Consider the following 17,952-nt stretch of genomic DNA (forward strand, 5'->3'; position numbering starts at 1 on the left):
AGGTGTTTGCGTTGCCAGATATAACAAAAGAGACGATGGAGTGCACTGATCGATGTGCCACATATGTCTCCTAGGAGAAAGTGTGTCTGGATCATTGCCAAATTTTCTGTCATAAAGAACAAGCTTCTCATTAAAAGTTTCAAAACTGCTGTTTATCAATCTAACTAGCCGGGACCAATAATCGCCATTCGAGTCATCCGCATCAGCCATTACCTCATTCATTATACCGAAGCCATAATTATAACCAGCGAAGAAACAAAGACGCCAAGCCTCTATACCAATGTCAACCTTCTAATTAGCCTGATATACTTTGAAGCTTTTGAACTCCCAGTATGCCTGAGTGAAGTTGCCCGGGTTGCTGCGAACAAAACTTTCGCATGTGCCCGGACAGTGATACTGTTCCGTATAAAAGGCCTTGTTGCCACCGAGCTGTCCGCATAGATCGATGTTGGCAATAATGCTTTGATTCTTGAAGTGAGATGATATGTCGCAGTGAGTATTGGGAAAGTCAGCTAGTGCAGTACCCCAAGTTGAAGGGTCTGGCGTGCCGCTCGAGTTTGAAATATCGTCGGGAATGGAATCGCGTGAGAAGAACCAAGCTCGGATTCCGGCATCCCGTAGCTCCAAAGCGTAAACCTATCGCCAGTCAATACCATGCACCATTCGACTCATGTGAGTATGACAAGGATGACTTACCCCACCACCATTCTCATTCATTTCTTGTCCGTACGTGCTTGGCGAGCCCTGTACACCACATCCGGCGTTGCTATGCGTGCTGTTGTCGCAGGTCACATAATTCGGGGTACCGGTTTCCTTCCGCTTGACATCCATTTTACAACCACTGGTTGTATGCAATGTAACGGCATTGCCCTCGGTGGCCAGATTATTCGTCTCGACCACGTCGATCTCTCCGTTTTCGGGCCAATTATAGGTATCGGTTAACCACAGTGCTGGCCACAGGCCACAGCCGTAAGGCGTATGGAGAATATCAAAGATGAAGAGGCCGCTATCGTAACTTGTTTTTGACTCCAGACGCACAGATTGTCTCCCTTTCGTTGCATTCTTGTTGGACGTATCCACCTTGAGCACAACGGAGTCTTCGCCAGCATAGGTCAGATTCAAGGAGTGAGAAGTTGACTGGTTGACGTATCTAAGAATCGTTAGTTGAGATCAATAGTTGCGGGATTGGTACGATCATACTGGACAAACCCATCAGTAGGATCCTCGTCAGAGTAGTAGTTGAACCGGTCAAAGAACGAATTGCCTGAATACGTGTCCACCAACTGGTAATTTAGCTTGGAGTAGTCGGGATATCCCTTTTTTTTCGTCCCTTCAACTGCTCCAACAACGACTGCAATGATGATGACAATGGCAACCACGGCTGCTATAATCAACTTTTTCCGTAACGACCAGCCGCGAGGGTCATACCAAGAATACTGAGCGACCGTCTGCTGCGGAGCTATAAACTGACCGGATCCTGGCGGAGGGGGAGGCCCTGCATGACCAAGATCATCGTCTAATTTTGGAAGCTGACTGGTGGCACCCCCATACCTGCTGTAGTCAGTGCCGGGTGCATAGTATTGCTTATCGGCCATGGTGGCCAGAGCTTATCGGACGAAAAAATCCTAAGCGATATAGATTAGTATAGTAGAAACGATGTGTATCCAAATTTCTTTTCAATGAACGAATGTATGCAGCTAGTAGAATCCAGAGTGAGAGAGTTGAAGACGTGAAATTCGCCGGGCGGGATGGTGTCATAAAGATCTGCGAGTCAGACTGGCGTACCTTAACGATCATGGCCTGATTAGGCAATCAGCAGTCGCAACCGGATGTTCTGTTTGCGCGGTCCCTTACAACGCTTGTCTCAGTTGGGAAGGTGACACCCTGGACCCTGTTTCAGGACATTAGTCATCGCTCTTGATCATGACAGCAAACTCGACCAGTTGCTTCAGAATATAGTAGGTATAGAAAGAAATGTCGTCCCGGTTAAGTTGATTCTATATAAGCTTCTTCTAGGCTATATGGTGGAAATTACATGGCCGACCGATTATGTGTTCTAAATTTAGCGACACGGGCGGCCCCAACAGTGAACCGACTCAACCGAGACAAGAAGTGGCAGCCAAAATGAGGACCCGAAACAAGCCTTTTGTACCTAGCAGTAGCAGTAGCATATGAGTGCGCTCTTACGGCGATCCGAGGTAGTCCTATTGGGGGAAGGTCTTTCCTTTCCAGAGAGTGCCTAATCCGAACATTGGGCGACTGGACAGTTCCTCACTATGTCCCTTCCTGCTCTCTTATTGTAAAGGCACTACGTAACTCTCTCCATTCCATTTTTTTCTCTGATCCGAAACTGGTTGTCCCTTCAAGTAACTTCTCTGTAATACAAATAGCAGAGTCTTGTATTCATTGACCGTGGTACTACAGAGGCTGATGTCGCTCGATCCCATTGCCAAATCAGTTCGAACAATCCAGCCTAAATCAGGCATCTCCGAGTACCTCGATTCCGCCAAGCATGAGGTTGAAAATTGGGTACCATCACTAGCGGTGCCACCTGTTGAGATATACAAAGATCAAGGGCCTGCTATTCTTTCACTGATGCGACAATTTACATCTGTTTATCCAAAGGTTTGCTCTCGTGGCTGTACACGTATATGGATTATTGATTATGAAAGCTTCCAGAGGAAGTCGCGAAGAGAATCCATGAAGACCGCAATCGGATAAAAGCATGCTACGAAATTGTCGCCCTCAGACGAGGTGTTCTTTCGTTAGAGAAAGTTCCTACGTTCGTTATGATACATCTACTGAATCGAGATGGAGACTTGAAAATGCAAGCCATTAGCGAGAAAGGCTCGGAAACAGTGGAGTGGAGGGATAGTGATATTGTGGAAATATCTGGGGCGAACTACCTTGAGCTACGGGGAGATGGTACATGGGTTGGAATAGGAATAACGTATCAGGTGGTGGAGACAAACCCTTAGGATTTTCCAGTTAGGTATTGTTGTTTGCAGTTCTGTCACAGGTGAAATCTGTAGCTAAGACTCTCCTCATACTCGAAGTTGTCATTCTGGACTCTGACAGTATTAGGATACTAGAGTTTCGCCTGGGAGAAGTCATGTAGTGCAATGCAGGACGGCTATGATGCTCTAGTCAGACTATTTCTGGAGTAATGTTTCGAAAACATATTGTGCAATTCCAATATCTCACAAGACAACATATTCTGCTCCATTCCACTATGCTCCACCATACCAAATAGCGTCAAGCGAAAACCTGCAGCTAACTCCATACAGCCTAATCTAGTGTTTAGAAAGGCCAAGCGTAGTGCGAAATGACTAACAGTATCGCTAGTGCCTCCGGAAAATACACCTTGAAACGTCGTGGACTCCAACCTTCCTCGTACGGCAGACGCTCTTCGCCAAAGACAGCGCGCACATAGTCATCCGGGATACCCTTCGTGACACCCTTGCCGAACACGCTCCGCAGAGCTGCCACTTCAGAGCACGCAATGTAGTGTTCGAACTTCCCAAACTGCAAATGTGGATTGTCCCTCTGCTGCTCATCATATCGCACCTTTCGATACCTTCCTATGTCCGCGGTGTGAAACCTGCCCTCCTTCGCAGTTCCAAGAAACTGTTTGTAGAGCTCAGGGTCGAGATGGATGCAGTCGCCCAACTCGCGGTCCTGACGGGTGATGGAGACATCGTGCTCCAAGGCGTGAGGACGGCCGACTTGATCGAGGTTGAGTACTGGGATCCCATCTTTATTCACTTGTCCTGGATCGCGTAGACCGGCTTTGGAGCTTCCTGGTGGCCCATGTTTGGGGTCGTCAGAGTGGACTTGAAAGACACGGCTTACAAGAGCAGAGGCTATGTCCAGGCCTAATCCGACATATCGAATAGCTGATTTCAGCTCTGCAGCGGTGATGGATTTTCCGTCGCGCGCGATATAGCCATGGTTGGCAAGGGAGTTCAGAACAGGACACGGAGAACGTAGGTCGCCTGGTCCTGCGGGATGGTACTGGCCCTTCTGGAGCTCCATTTTGCAAGCATGAGAAGATAGTGAGGAGGAATTAGACCGGGCCACGCTTACTCTCTATATGCATCATGATGACGGTTGGGGCCTGGAATGCTCAGCCCAGGCGTTGGGAACGGGTGACTGGGGCGCCTTGATCACGAGCATCGCGGCCCCCTCAAATACGACCTCCTTCAAGCCCAGTTTTTATTTACGCATCACCCTGGCGGTCCAGTCAAGGTCAGCTGAGTCTACTGTACACTCATCTATGGTAAGGTCTGCTGAATTTCCCCAGCAGACATCTCTCAGCTGCATCTGTCCACAAACTCTTCAAGCATCTTGTTCAGCTCATGCTCCCTCTCCCAGCCCAGCATATGGCCGCTACCTTCAAAGACCTTCCATTGGATTCCATCACCAATCTCCTCGCGTATTATTTCCCCATGACGGAACGTCAGCATCAAGTCTCTGGTTCCATGGCACACGAAGATTCGCTCTCTTCCCACTTGATCCCCCAATGATTTGAGCTGCTCCGCTGACTTCTGATGGAAATAGCAAGCCAGCACCTGCATCAAGAATCCTTTCTTCGTATACGCTTCGGTGTCGGCGCGCTTATGCAACATACCGGCAGCAAACCGATCACGCTTGGTCGGAAAGTTCATCGCTGGGTCCTCATACTCCGTGTCTGGTTCGGCAAGGAAGTCCTCGGGGAAGAGACTCTTTGCCATCCTTTCCAGCTCTACGTCGACGTGACGGGGAATGAACATACCCGCCCGTTCGCGCAAATTTTCGAAGAACGGACCTGTCCGAACCAAGCGTGGAGCAGTACAGCTGAGTGTCAGGCTTGCTAGACGATCGGGAATGAGCATTCCAATCTCTTGGGAGATCATGCCACCCATGCTAGCACCGATGACATGGATCGATCGTGTAGGAGGAGCAGCAAGGTCGACCCAGCCCAGCGAGGCGACCAGTTCTACCACGTCTCGAGCCATCTCGGATGTGGAGTAATAGGAGACCGGCTTGTCCGACCGGCCGACTCCGCGGTTGTCAAAGACCAGACATGAATATTTGGAAGCATGCTGGTGACCAAAGTATTTGGTCTGACGCTTCCAGTCCTTGAGAGTTGCATTGAGACCCATCACCCACTGCGACCCATGTCAGTTCTACCGCACATGGAGGGGTCATGTATTATGTTCATGCTTACCACGAGCTTCACCGGGCCAGTGCCATGGATCTCATAATAGATTTTCAGGGGCCCTCCTCGCCTGTTTTGAGCTACAGTACAGAATCCAGACGTTGTGACAGGTAAGTCCCAGTCAACTGTATTGTAGGCGGGATGTTTGATGACTTCTTCGGCAAGGAGTGGTGCCATGTCGTCTAATTCTATCTGAAGTCTAAGCTTTCAAAAGTGGTGATGTGGTAAGGAATCCAAATAGATATGGGCGAGAACCATGTCAAAACCGGGCAGCTCCTCACATGTCCCGTTTTCTTTTTCTTGGCAGGAGTCATCCGAGGCCGCCGTGTGATCCATCCGTTCCTGTCGATGATATCACAGCCCGCATCGATGATGCTTGTGTCACCCACAGCTGGCTGAGCACAGGCAGGTCATCCTCGTTCAGTAGTTCTGCGCAATAAGCATCGGGCCGGGGATTCCTCACTGAACTAGTAGATGCACATATTGAATCCGTTGCATCCGGCTGCATAACAGTCACTTGCGATGGTGGTAGTCGCGCGTCTGTGGCTTTGATATGCAATATGGTGCTCAATAACCTACATATTGACGGATACAGAAGCTATCTGAACCTCGCTGATAACCAATAACCTCGAATGTTGTTAATCGTAATATCTACTTGGGCTTCTTCGTGGGGCTTTTTGTGGCGGTTCAACCATGACGCGCCGGACACTCGGCTTTAAAGCCTATCGACCAAGGAAATAGGATGTCACGTTTGAACAATAGAAGCTTTTCCTGCTCGTAGAAGCATTTTCCGAGTGATAGTTTCGGCTAATCAGCAGCATTGTAGAGGGTAAGCAATGCAATGGAGATCTCTCGATCTCGTAACGTTATCACGGCTTATCAGTGCGACTTGACTCCAACACCATGCGGGGTGTCGCTGACCCACCGTCTCCAACTCGACACTTGCTTAACATCCCCCTCTCCTTCCTACTATCCTTCACGAGGTAGACAGGGATACTCGCAATTCTTCTAGATCACAATGGCTCCCAATCGACGCGTCGCCGTCATTCAATGGAACATCAAGGTACGCAGACCCTTTCCCTTGGCCCCCCCGCAACTCTTCAATCCTCCCTCGGCCAATCTAACAACTTCAGGACCTCGCCATCGACGAGAACCACCAAGTAGCATGCACCTACATTCGTGATGCTGCATCAAAAGGTGCCGAGCTCGCCGTTCTTCCAGAGTTTGCCTCCCCCTTAATTACATTTCACCTATAAAGTCACTCACAATGCCCAAAACACAGATACCACCTAACCGGCTGGGCTCCCTCCGACCCATCGTGGACTGCTCTCGCCTCCAAAACAGCCCCCTACCTCGAAGCTTACCAGTCTCTTGCCCATGAACTCCGCATTTGCATTGTCCCCGGCACCATCGTCGAGCACCATGGCCCCTCCACGAGTGAACAACAACAAGCACTCCTCTACAACACCGCTTACTTCATCTCCAACGATGGGAGTATCCTAGGTCACTACCGCAAAAAGAACATCTGGCACCCGGAACGTCCCTACCTTACCTCATCGGGAACAGATCCACATGAAGTGTTCGATACGCCTATCGGCAAGGTGGGTTTGCTTATCTGCTGGGATCTGGCATTCCCGGAGGCGTTTCGGGAATTGATCTGTAAGGGGGCGGAGATTGTGGTTATACCTACTTATTGTAAGCTCGGACCTTAACTGTTCTTTGCATTGAACATACGCTGACATTGTCATTAATAAAAACAGGGAGCAAATATGATGCTTCTCCAGCCGCACTTCAGCACAACCCCAACTCCGAGGCCCTCTTCCTTGAGACGACACTGACGGCGCGATGCTTCGAGAATACCTGCGGGATCATCTTTGCCAATGTGGCAAGGGGTAAGGAAGACGAGAGTGATCGGTTTTTGGGTCTTTCGAGGGTATGTTTGCCCATTGTGGGGACTGTGGGCGCCATGGGGGATGAGGAGGGTGTGATGGTGGTGGATATGGATATGGATGTGGTGAGGATTGCAGAGGAGAATTACCGCGTCAGGGAGGATTTGGCCGGAGAAGGATGGTATTATACATATCGGCATCAGAGGTAATCCAGGTAGATTATCGTCACTTTAGGATGTCAAACAAAATCTAGATTCAGGTTAAGATAGACAGATGGATCTCACCCTCATCAAGACACGAAACTAGATTTTTGTTTCTCAAATTAGAGATCAATCCTTGACCTAACGCCCCTCGCAACTCTATCACTGAGCACAATTAGTATGAGTGTCCATAATATCAGTCACACAAAACCCATTATGGATCAAGATCGCTCTGGATCTAGCTGAGCTATTCTCCCAGTTCCGGTCTGATACCATCGTGCTAATCTCTGGGCTCGTCGCACCTGTATGTTCCCTTCAAGGAGTCTCATCTTCCTTCGACAGACAGATTACATGTATCATCAACCTCGCTAGAATGCTCACCGCCGTGGGCAGTCCTCTCCCTCAAGTCTTTAGTGGTCCGATCAACGTAAGTCTCGCCCAGGGGTTATATCTCCCTCTTCCGTCTCTTCCCCCCATTTTGGGCTGCTCTCATCTCTCTAGCGTGATATACCAGAAGTTGCCAAGCATACTGAAATGTCCTCGGTACAAGCCCAAAACGTCACGAAAGTGTTTGCCGAGAGATGAAAGGTCAATGGCGGATGACGAGAGGTATTCCACGTCTATCATAGTTCGATGGCGAGCATGTGCGTGTAGGAGGTATACAGGCACGTATACCCAAGTGTATAGCGAATGCTAATAAAAGGATTATTGTCACAATTTTTATTGTGTATGAGGTGGAATCAATAACGCTCATTGGCTGATCAATAACACATTTAGCTGTGAATAGGATCCACTTTCTTTCTCGCACTAAGAACTATTATGGTATAGCGTAGTATTCAGGGGTTGTATGTAACTAGGTAATCTGGTGTGGGTTCTTTATCGGGGTTACGTCGATTGTGCCGAGTGCGTGAATTGAATTGGTTGAGGTGACGGAGGATAGTTCTCAGGTATTATTCATTAAGACTACTTATTGTCGGCTGAATTTCATTGAGATTCGGTGAAGAGTCATCGTTTCACTAGACTACTCTAAATTGGTTTATCGTACTAAAGCATCGCCGTGCAGCACTACTATACATCATGGTACTGACTGCTAAGCTGCAACCGTCTGAATTCTAAAGAAGGGGGAGAAAGAAAAGAAAAAAACCACAATCATCCACAATCATTAGGCGATACAAATTCGTGAAAATCTTGGCCAACCCTGTCGTCCAGTCATACCACATGCGGCCATGGAACCCTGGCATCAGAAGAAAGTATAAACATAAGGCCTCAACTCCTCCGAGACAGAACCCTCAAAAGACAGGCCACCGCATGACACGACCGAACGAGAACGCAACTGGGTGTATAGATTAAGACTAACCATCCAACAACGCCGTCCTTTATTGAACCTGGCTGACGATCTCGCTGGCCCGGGAAAGGCTCTCCACCATCTGCTGGCACTCTTTCCGCCGGCGGACCGTGTAGTCGCTTTCCTTCAGCAGGTCGTCCAGCTCGCTGTTGCGGTACATGTTCTCGAGGAGCTCGCGCTGCATCTCGTCCTTGGTGAATCTGGAACAGGGTTAGCGGTGAATATGCGGGACATAGTGTAGGATACATACTGGACGAGAGTGTACATGATGGCCTTGGGCACCATATCAATCATAGTCCGCTTCACAATGTTAAAGTACGAGGTAATCAGGAGCTCTGTTGATCATTAGTATTACGTCTCTCCGTAAGCAGGTGCGCTGCACTTACTGACTACCTCAACCTCCACACTCTCCCGCTCCGACAAAGAGGCAGACGCCTTCAGGGTCGGCGGCGGGGGCTCCATGGCAGCCATCTTCTTCTTGTTCTTCGAAGCCCAGAAACTGCCGAAGAACCCACCGGAGTTGGTGTTGTCCACGGGGACCTCAACCGACGGGCTGTTTGCCCGCGGGGGCAGAGGTTTGCCCGTCTTAGGGTCCACTTGAGTCGGCTTGCCTGCGGTTTGACGCTCGTTGACGATAGTCATAGCCTATTCAGTCAGTACATAGTAGGTACGGTAGAATGCCAGTGGCACTTACGCGGTGTCCGTTCAAGAAATCGGGGTGACCAGTGTTGATGTAGCATGCCTCCATGTTGATCAGGTCGCGCACGAGCTTGTTGGTCGGCTCCATGCACTTCTTGAAGAAGCCAATAACAACCGCGTGGAACTTCTCCTTCAGCATGGGGTACCGCCGGAACAGCGACTTGTTCAGGAGCTGACCCAGGATGCGGACGAGTTCGTCGTAGACCAGCGAGATACACTTCAAGCTGGGGTCCTCCAGGCGCTTGATCTGCTGCTTCACGATCAATTCGAAAGCAGTGGTGCCCACAAACAGTGCTGGTGAGGGACCAGAGGAGTTGTAGAGGATGGTGCGAATGTCAATATCCTTCACATGGTCGAATGGGTCAACAGCCTTGACACCGTTGGAGTAGAGCTCATGGAACACGAAGCTGATACGGGCACCGCCGGACAGCTCGATACTGGACAGCTCCTGGTTGCTTCCCTCCAGCACCGTACGGTACTCGTTGCTGAATTCCGTGATGATGTTGAGAACAATATTGGCACTGTTTCCGAGCATCGAGTCACCGAGCTGTGACAGTTCTGAGGAGTACTTCTGAAGGGAGGACGAAATGCGCGCTTTGATATCGGGAAGGGTTTGCTTGATGTGCATCATGAGGATCTATCAACGTCAGCTCGGGTTCTCGGTCCACAATGTCAAGTAGACGTACCAGGTTCAGTTTCCTGGCAAGATAAGGAGTTCCGCAGTACGATGACTTGTTGCGATAAGCCTTGTGACCCTCGAAGAAGTTCTTCTCGTGCTCCAGGGCATATGCGATAGGCCGCTTGTTCTCGATATCACGCTGACCACGGTTGACGACCGGAACATAACCCAGGCGCAGAGGGATAATCCTGCCCGCAAGAATATCCACGACATCGGTACCCTCGTCCATCAAATCGACCTTGGTCAACACACCGATCGTGCGCTGACCCTCCGGGTCGACCTCCCGCGCCAGCTTCAGACCATCGGAGTTGGCCAGATCCTGGTTGGCGGAGGTGACCGCCAGAATGATAGCGTTCGGCTTGCTGATGTACTTCAGGACCATGTCACGGATCTGACGCTCGATATCCTTGGGCTGGTCACCCACGGGGACCTTGGTCAAGCCGGGCAAGTCGACGAGCGTGAGGGTCAAGACATTGGGCGAGTAGATTCGCAAGTTGATAGGTGCTGGCGAGATACCGGCATTGCGACCGACCTTGGACTCGGTTTCGCGCACAATCTCCTCGCGGATCTTGTTGAAATCGTAGAACTTCTGGCCGGGAATGTGAAGAAACTCGCCGTACTCGTCCAAGTTGGCCTCCTTATCCGTCGTCTCCAGGGCTTCCTCCTTCACACCGTTTGTTTGCGTTCCAGCAGGCCTGTTGATAAGTTGCAGTACGAGGGGTCTCCGAGTGACAATTCCAGAACCACGAGGCAGGCTAGGCAACGACAAGAACGCGGGTTAGGCTGCTGCGACCAGACCATGAACGAAGGGACCATGTAGACCACTTACAAATCCCGGCCAACAATGTTCTCTAGGACGGAACTCTTTCCACTGGACTGCGAACCGACGACGGCAATCTGGGGCAGATCGATGGGGTTTTGAACCTAAACGGAACAGGCGGTGTCAGTCCGGCGGAGGGGCTGCGTTGCAGGAGAGCTCCACGGGAGGGGATGACTTACTCCGACAGTCGCAAAGACATCCTGCAGCTTGTTCACCAGCGAGATCAAGCTGGGATCGTTGACGTTTATCCTGCGGGCACGATGAGGTCAGTCAGGCGAATCGGAGGTAGAAGCATGGAGGGACCAGGGGGTTGCGCACGAGAAGCCAGTCGGGCTTGCCATGGCTGGCAACGAGGAATAGAGGATGGACGCTCCAAATTAATAAAAGCAGCAAGTATAAGAGAAAGAAAACAACAGTCTAGACAATGTCCGCAGAGCGATTGTCCGTTCAGGGGGTGTAGACAAGTATGGAGTGGAGGATGTTTGGGGGGGTGGATTGAAAGGGAAGATGAGAGCGAGCGAAGGCGGGAAGGGCCAAGTGGAGAGTTTCGCTTCGGTCCAGATCAGAGCAACGATAGCAGCGATACGGCAGCCTGCACTGCCTGTCTCCGTGCCAAACGATAGACGTTTACCCACCGAACCGGGACCCTGACAGTGGCAAATGGAAGTGTGACAAACGGGCTCCCGACTGTGGATGGAGGTACCCGATGGACCACACATTGGGAATTCCTACAGTGAGCGTGCAATGGCAAGGCCGCGTCATGTGGATTTGGCCACCCAAAAGCGGCCAGACAATGACTGCGCCCAGCAAATGACTGAATGATGCTGCCTGACTGACTCACGAAAACAACCACAACTACTAGCTTGAAGCAGTAAACCATCGCTTGATCCTTACTTTCGGTAAATGGAAGCTTCTCAAAACTGAATCCTTCTAGGCAACGGCAATAACTACATATACTGGGAATTTGCTATGCTACAAGCTCGGGAATATAAAATAGACAGCACGCCTCCCCGGGCGACCCCGGTGAATATGTCCTCCTCTACTCATCCGACACCGAAGCAAACCGCTCCGACATTTGCTGGAGGATCTTCTCGTACTGCAACAGAGTTAGAACACAGACAGATCAAATGCGATGGCAGACGCCTTACCTTCTCGGAGATTTCTGCTTCGTTGGTCGGCACCTCGAACTTCATGCTCCGGAGCGAGCTCTGGATGTCGGTGGTGGCGTCGCGAACCTTGGACCAGTTCTGGCCCTGAGCAACCGCCTTCTGGGCTTCATCGTGGTAGCCCATGAACGCCTTCATCATGTACTCGGTCTTCCACAGCGGGCAGAACTGATCGTAGTCACTGTAACCGTTCTGCTGCAGGAAGTCATCCTTGACCATGGCAGCCACATCCAGGGTGATCTTGTCCGAATCACCCAAAGCTGCCTTACCAACCAGCTGCACGACCTGGTCCAGATCCTCCGACTTGGTCAGAAGCTCTCTGACCTGGTCACGCAGGCGAGGGAACTCGGGGTGATGCTTTTCGTAGTACCGGTCCAGAACCGTGGTGTACTTGCTGTAGGAGATCGACGTGTTGATCGACGGGAAGTGTTTACGTTGAGCCAACTTCTTGTCCAGACCCCAGAACACCTGGACAATACCCAGAGTACTACTGGTGACAGGATCCGAGAAATCACCACCCGGAGGGCTGACGGCAGCGACAATACTGACACTACCAACTCTCTCGGGGCTACCCAAAGCGTTACTCTTACCGGCACGCTCGTAGAAGGAAGCCAGCTTGGCGCCCAGGTAGGCAGGGAAACCCTGATCAGCCGGCATCTCTCCCAGACGACCGGAGATTTCACGAAGAGCCTCGGCCCAGCGGGAACTGGAATCCGCCATCATAGCCACGTTCTTGCCCTGGTCACGGAAGTATTCGGCGATCGTAATACCGGTGTAGATGGACGCCTCACGGGCGGCGACGGGCATGTTGGAGGTGTTGGCGATGAGGCAGGTACGCTTCATGATGGGTTCTTTGCGGCCATCGACATCGATAGAAAGCTATTGTTGCGACCGCTCGTTAGTCACTGAATGGTTGCTGTAGGATGTGACACTAACCTCGGGGAAATCCATCAACACTTCAGCCATCTCATTACCACGCTCACCACAACCGACGTAGACGATGATATCACTGTTGGAGAATTTGGAGACACTCTGCGAAATGACAGTCTTTCCACATCCGAAGGCACCAGGAATACAGACAGTACCACCCTGGACACTGGGGAAGAGAGAGTCCAGCACTCGCTGACCGACGATGAAAGGTGCGTCCGACGAGAGCTTCTCGTTCACCGGTCTGGGCACACGGACAGGCCAAGTGTGCATCATACTGTGTTCCGTCTTCACGCCATTGAACTCGATTTCCAGCAGCTTCTCCTCAACAGTGTAGCTTCCAGCCTCCGCTATGCGGGTGATGGTACCCCTCGCGCGGGGAGGGAGGATGATCTTATGGTCGTTCACCAAGCTGTTCTCGAAAACGGTACCCCAGATGTCACCACCGGTGATGTGATCGCCGACCTTGTACTTGCCGGGCGTGAAGTCCCACTTCTTCTCACGGTCCAGTGCGTTGACAGCAATACCACGGGGGATGTAGATACCCTTGGACTGGTCGGAAATGGCCTTCAGGGGCCGCTGAATACCATCGTAGATTGTTTCCATCAAACCGGGGCCCAGCTCGACCGAAAGGGGCTTTCCTGTCCGCGTAACGGGGTCGCCGACCGTCAAACCAGCTAAAGAAGGTTGCAGTTAGACTAGTATGTCGTGGGAAGACCGGACGGGCTGGTGCTGGTGTGTACCTGTCTCCTCGTAGACCTGAATGGTGGCCTTATCGCCTTCGATCCGAATGACTTCTCCGACCAGCTGGTCATGACCGACACGACACTACACTCGATACCTGGAGTTAGCGACCGACATTTGCGGATGCGTGAACCTAGAAATGCAGCACATAGCGACGTGGAAACATATGGGAGGCATACCAGCTCGTACATGGCACAGCCGATCATATGCTCGGCCACGACGACGGGACCGGAGACAGAGAAGACGGAACCATGTTGGCTCTCGCCAGCATCAGCGGAGGGGGCCATGGTGCGTGAAGCAGGGAGGTGAATGACAGGAGTGGACAGCGCGGGGGAGGGGGAGGGATGGATGGGGGAAGGAGGAGAAGAAGAGGAGGAGAAGCTGTCGCTGCAGGATGATGAAGTGGGCGACACGGGGAGCGGTGGCAGTTGCGGGCTGTCTAGTCCAGGCGGTGATGACGACCTCGAACCGACTGGCTGTTCGTCTCCTTGGTGATGCGCTATCAAATCCAGCAGCGAGGGGCGTGCTTTGAGTCGTCGCACGCCTAGTCCTAGCATTCGCTCAATAAATCATAATCTATTATAATGTCTAGAAGATTGACAATCTGGAGGCATCAACTAGTGGCCCCTGATGAGCGATTGACCGTGTGGTCCTTGCGGTGTTGCGTGTTTACTCAGCCCGCCTTATCAAAACGGTGCCGCCTGCTTTGTGGTCTCCTCCACATTCACCTTAAGTAGGTCATCATGTCTGCCTATGTAAACATGTTGGATGTAAATCCCACTGTAAGCAGCTTGAGGATGTCTCAGTGGCTGTAGGACTTTGTCAGCGAATAAGAGAATGCTTTTTCCATCCAGAATGGCTACTTACGATGGCGAATTTCAAAACCCTCCCCATAAGGCTTCACCAAACACCCAAGTCACCCAATTCAATGGCTCTATATGCTCTGGGAAATGAACATCCGTATGATCATACTCTTTCATCAATGGCTGACTACCCCGCATGGACCCCCTCGAAGCCTATTACATTGTCTACTTGCCTGACAGGGCCTTGACATGATTCCGTTCTCATCCCATGGAAACCTCGCTCTGGAGACCAGCTCATTCGCCCGGGTATTGATTCATTTAGGGGTCGAAGGTTTTGTCGTCTGCTCGGTGTTTGACCTCCTGATACAAGTAGAAGACAAGTGGCCCTCCACAAGATAGTAGATGAAATATTCAAGGGCACACATGCTCCGTTTATCCCTGTTGGCGCCATTTGCTGTTCCTTCCACGAAGATACATATATCGAAACCAAAATGAACTCATCCAACATCTACACCTACTGGGGGCATACGTTCACATGGACACCTCTTCACCAGACGAGGGAACAGTTACGACCTAAGATGTTTACTTATGACAGGCTCGCAGATGAATGTATCGAACAGCTAAATGCTATCGGCCGTCAGTTAGTTGCACAAGACAGGAGGAATAATCCACTACACGAACTGGATGTGTATTTCATGCTGAAGGATTACGCAAGACATGATCCGAAACTTGGTGAACTATGGGCCCAAGTCAACACAGTGCCGGACTGGGTTGATTGGCAGCAGATTAAACGGGGTCAGGAGGTGTTCTTCCGTTACGGACTTCCCATGTTGAACGTGGTAAGTCCGGCATGCAACAACTCCAGGCAGAAAAACTGAGAAATACCAGCTGAACTTCGAGAGCCTCTTGGGCGGCATGTTGGTCTCTCTGCGAAAACCCTTTTCGGTTTTAAAACTGATATAGTATGCTTAGGGGCTCACCGCGTGTCGTTACGGCCCTGGCAAAATGTGGAGGCTTCAGCAATATTTATGTCGTGCGGCGGAGACTCTTGGAGACCCTACAGTATATCCTCCAGGTTTGTGAATCTGTTGACGCAATGAAGCCAGGCGGACTTGGTAACATCTCATCTATTCGCGTCCGGCTATTACATGCATATCTTCGTACGTTAATTTGTTCTCCGAGGAGGCGAGGCGACCATGACATCGAGAAGTACGGAGTCCCTATAAATGACCTTGACAGCGCTGCAACCATTAGCAGTTTCTCATCCATCGTGATCTGGCTGGGTCTTCCCCGACAAGGTATCTGGCTCCGCAACCAAGAGATAGACGACTACCTCGCTCTTTGGAGACTGGTAGCCTACTACTTGGGAGTTCCAGACGAGGCTTTTGCTAGCCAGCAGACCGCGCGAGCGCTAATGGAGTCTCTGCTTGTATCGGAGCTGGATCCTACCGACCTTGGTAAACGTCTAGCTCGTAACATACTCTGTGGGTTAGAGAACAGGGCGCCAGCGCATGCTTCAATGGGATTCATGGAGGCTATGGTCCGACGCTTGAATGGGGAGCAACTCTCCGACAGGCTTCGTATTCCACAGCCGAAGCTATATTATCGGGTTCTGATATACGGGTACTGCTTCTTTGTCATGGTATTAGCATATGGGACCCGGTTGTTTCCAAGGCTCGATCAGAGGTTTATCGCGGTACGTCTGCATTCTCAAGGTGTGATACTTAACGCCTTGTGCACTGACTTAGACCAGTATCGTCGTCGATATTACTACACCATGATAACTGACCGAGAGAAAGGGATTGGCGGCGAGTCGCTCTTTGACTTTGTATACAAGCCATCTTATGCAGGGCCACTCTATAAAGCAGCGACGGTCAGGGAGGAAGAGAAGATTCCGAAAATATCGCGACGCGGCATTGAAGCACTCGCCCGGCTGGGTCTTGTGGCTGCAATTATCACTGCTGTGGTTCTGCTCAGTGGAGGCATCTATTTGTTGCGCGTGGTAATGCGGGTCTTCTTTGCAAAGATGTGAAATGCCTCGTAGAATGCGTATCAACCCCTTTCTTAGCTATGCCATGTTGGTCTCCTACCGTGTGCGTTGTATTTGTATAGACCCGACCCGTTATCGTACCTCATTGCCCCACTATGACGTTATTGACCCCAGGGAACTGAAACACCTTGGGGCAACGCAGTAATACTACCATTATTATTACTATCAATATCTACAGTCACATCGAAGCACAGCATAATTCACTACAGATGCAATGTCCCTTGCATAGAAAGGTCTTCTATGAAACATGAACGAACCACCCCTTGCTCTCATCGCTATAGCATACCCGACACTACGATATATAAAAATACCCGGAGTGCGATCAATGATCAACTTAGTTCATATACGTTCATTTCATTTCAGTTCATTATAACATCCACAGCATATAACCGCCCACACTTCATTCATCCATCCTCATTACACAGACAAACCCCACTCACTATATATATTCACCCGGGAAGTCGGACGAATACGGTAGGTAGGTAAGTACGGAGACATCGAGCATCGATTTACTTCTATATTGCAAAACACCCGTTAGCACATCACCACTCCATAAAAGAAAGATTAAAGATGGACATACTCCACACTCCTTGCAAGAGCAAGACTGTCCACAAGTGCAGGAACTCGGTCCGCTGCAACCGCAAGTGTTTCCGGATCCGCAACCGCAGCCCATATTGAAGAAAAAGTATATAAGGTTTGGGATAAAGTAGATAGAAGGTGTTGCTATTGATTGGTGGTGTTGGATACCTCAGGGATGGTGCAATATCTTTGTCTTCTGAATGGTTGAATAAGACGAAATGAGAACCTTGGGGGTGAGCGTTCCAGCTATATATAGCTGTTGCTTTGGAAGGGCGGGGGAGGGGGGAGAAGGGAACTTTCGGATGATGAATAAAGTCATCATGAGGTCAGGTGCACTGATTGACTGGCACAAGGGGAGCGGAGCGGATCGGGTCGGTTATGTCATTATGAGATCGGGAAGTATACTGTTAGTCATTGGATACTAGTTAGTACTGTTAACTATCGCTGGGGCTGGGCCTTGGTTCTCGGATATGTTTTGCTGGTTTACTACTATTTGTGAGGTGCATGAGGTTTGAGAGGGTGTGGAGGGATCTTGGATGCTAGATTATTTGGTGGTTTGGGTGTTGGTGTTGTGTTTGAGGTAGGTAGTAGTAGTATAGTATATAGTGTTGGGCAAGGGAATTCATCTGCATGTTAATCTTGAAGCAGCATGGTGCGTATGCGTAAAAAATGTACAGGTGCTTATGTTTCTGTTGACCCTCTTCGCATTTTGTTTCAATGGTTAGTGTGGCTGATCTACTGTGGTCTAGTTCCGAGTTGATATGTCTCTTGCCGTTGCTGGTTTCAGCTGCTGGTCCGGCTGGCACGGATTCTGTTCCCGGTTGCAGCGAAGCCAGGAGATAAGCTTATCC

The 17,952-nt window shown here is 50.5% G+C and overlaps 7 protein-coding genes across 7 annotated transcripts; 2 read left to right on the forward strand and 5 right to left on the reverse strand.

Moving 5' to 3' along the window:
* Positions 1-291: 291 nt before the first annotated feature.
* Positions 292-1,595, reverse strand: ASPBRDRAFT_117159 (glycoside hydrolase family 16 protein; the record flags this gene model as incomplete). The annotated part of the gene is made up of 3 exons (XM_067617057.1): positions 292-636; positions 697-1,150; positions 1,201-1,595. The coding sequence occupies 3 exons, from the start codon at positions 1,593-1,595 to the stop codon at positions 292-294; spliced, it is 1,194 nt and encodes a 397-aa protein (XP_067483047.1).
* Positions 1,596-3,300: 1,705 nt separating this feature from the next.
* Positions 3,301-4,035, reverse strand: ASPBRDRAFT_192007 (putative peroxidase; the record flags this gene model as incomplete). Its single annotated transcript, XM_067620428.1, has 1 exon — positions 3,301-4,035. The coding sequence occupies one exon, from the start codon at positions 4,033-4,035 to the stop codon at positions 3,301-3,303; it is 735 nt and encodes a 244-aa protein (XP_067483048.1).
* Positions 4,036-4,313: 278 nt separating this feature from the next.
* Positions 4,314-5,377, reverse strand: ASPBRDRAFT_51513 (alpha/beta fold hydrolase; the record flags this gene model as incomplete). Its single annotated transcript, XM_067626740.1, has 2 exons — positions 4,314-5,150; positions 5,210-5,377. The coding sequence occupies 2 exons, from the start codon at positions 5,375-5,377 to the stop codon at positions 4,314-4,316; spliced, it is 1,005 nt and encodes a 334-aa protein (XP_067483049.1).
* A 682-nt stretch (positions 5,378-6,059) lies between these two features.
* Positions 6,060-7,438, forward strand: ASPBRDRAFT_38114 (carbon-nitrogen hydrolase family protein). The gene is made up of 4 exons (XM_067623874.1): positions 6,060-6,263; positions 6,334-6,422; positions 6,483-6,895; positions 6,961-7,438. Exons 1-4 carry the CDS (start codon positions 6,219-6,221, stop codon positions 7,296-7,298), a joined length of 885 nt encoding a protein of 294 aa, XP_067483050.1. The 5' UTR covers positions 6,060-6,218; the 3' UTR covers positions 7,299-7,438.
* An 822-nt stretch (positions 7,439-8,260) lies between these two features.
* On the reverse strand, positions 8,261-11,547 carry ASPBRDRAFT_38116 (dynamin-like GTPase vpsA). Its single transcript, XM_067623876.1, has 8 exons — positions 11,151-11,547; positions 11,012-11,081; positions 10,842-10,936; positions 10,020-10,767; positions 9,329-9,970; positions 9,021-9,279; positions 8,885-8,969; positions 8,261-8,834 (listed from the first exon to the last, which is right to left on the reverse strand). The coding sequence occupies exons 1-8, from the start codon at positions 11,171-11,173 to the stop codon at positions 8,666-8,668; spliced, it is 2,091 nt and encodes a 696-aa protein (XP_067483051.1). The 5' UTR covers positions 11,174-11,547; the 3' UTR covers positions 8,261-8,665.
* Positions 11,548-11,871: 324 nt separating this feature from the next.
* On the reverse strand, positions 11,872-13,956 carry ASPBRDRAFT_116868 (H(+)-transporting V1 sector ATPase subunit A; the record flags this gene model as incomplete). The annotated part of the gene is made up of 5 exons (XM_067617023.1): positions 11,872-11,928; positions 11,981-12,877; positions 12,935-13,602; positions 13,669-13,753; positions 13,849-13,956. The coding sequence occupies 5 exons, from the start codon at positions 13,954-13,956 to the stop codon at positions 11,872-11,874; spliced, it is 1,815 nt and encodes a 604-aa protein (XP_067483052.1).
* A 1,007-nt stretch (positions 13,957-14,963) lies between these two features.
* Positions 14,964-17,252, forward strand: ASPBRDRAFT_116658 (oxygenase MpaB family protein; the record flags this gene model as incomplete). The annotated part of the gene is made up of 5 exons (XM_067617004.1): positions 14,964-15,311; positions 15,536-16,168; positions 16,226-16,500; positions 16,840-17,004; positions 17,093-17,252. 5 exons carry the CDS (start codon positions 14,964-14,966, stop codon positions 17,250-17,252), a joined length of 1,581 nt encoding a protein of 526 aa, XP_067483053.1.
* Between the last annotated feature and the right edge of the window lie 700 nt (positions 17,253-17,952).

The sequence above is a fragment of the Aspergillus brasiliensis genome (genome assembly GCF_001889945.1).
Source record: "Aspergillus brasiliensis CBS 101740 unplaced genomic scaffold ASPBRscaffold_2, whole genome shotgun sequence".
Taxonomy (NCBI): Eukaryota; Fungi; Ascomycota; class Eurotiomycetes; order Eurotiales; family Aspergillaceae; genus Aspergillus; species Aspergillus brasiliensis.

Bases quoted from the DNA above. Each gene is read 5' to 3' on its own strand.
- ASPBRDRAFT_38114 (XM_067623874.1), top strand. From the start codon at position 6,219: ATGGCTCCCAATCGACGCGTCGCCGTCATTCAATGGAACATCAAG. The intron at 6,264-6,333 runs GTACGCAGACCC...TAACAACTTCAG, and splicing joins TCATTCAATGGAACATCAAG to GACCTCGCCATCGACGAGAA. The intron at 6,423-6,482 runs GTTTGCCTCCCC...CCCAAAACACAG, and splicing joins GAGCTCGCCGTTCTTCCAGA to ATACCACCTAACCGGCTGGG.
- ASPBRDRAFT_38116 (XM_067623876.1), bottom strand. From the start codon at position 11,173: ATGGCAAGCCCGACTGGCTTCTC. The intron at 11,082-11,150 runs GTGCGCAACCCC...TCGTGCCCGCAG, and splicing joins GCAAGCCCGACTGGCTTCTC to GATAAACGTCAACGATCCCA. The intron at 8,970-9,020 runs GTAAGTGCAGCG...AATGATCAACAG, and splicing joins TGTGGAGGTTGAGGTAGTCA to AGCTCCTGATTACCTCGTAC.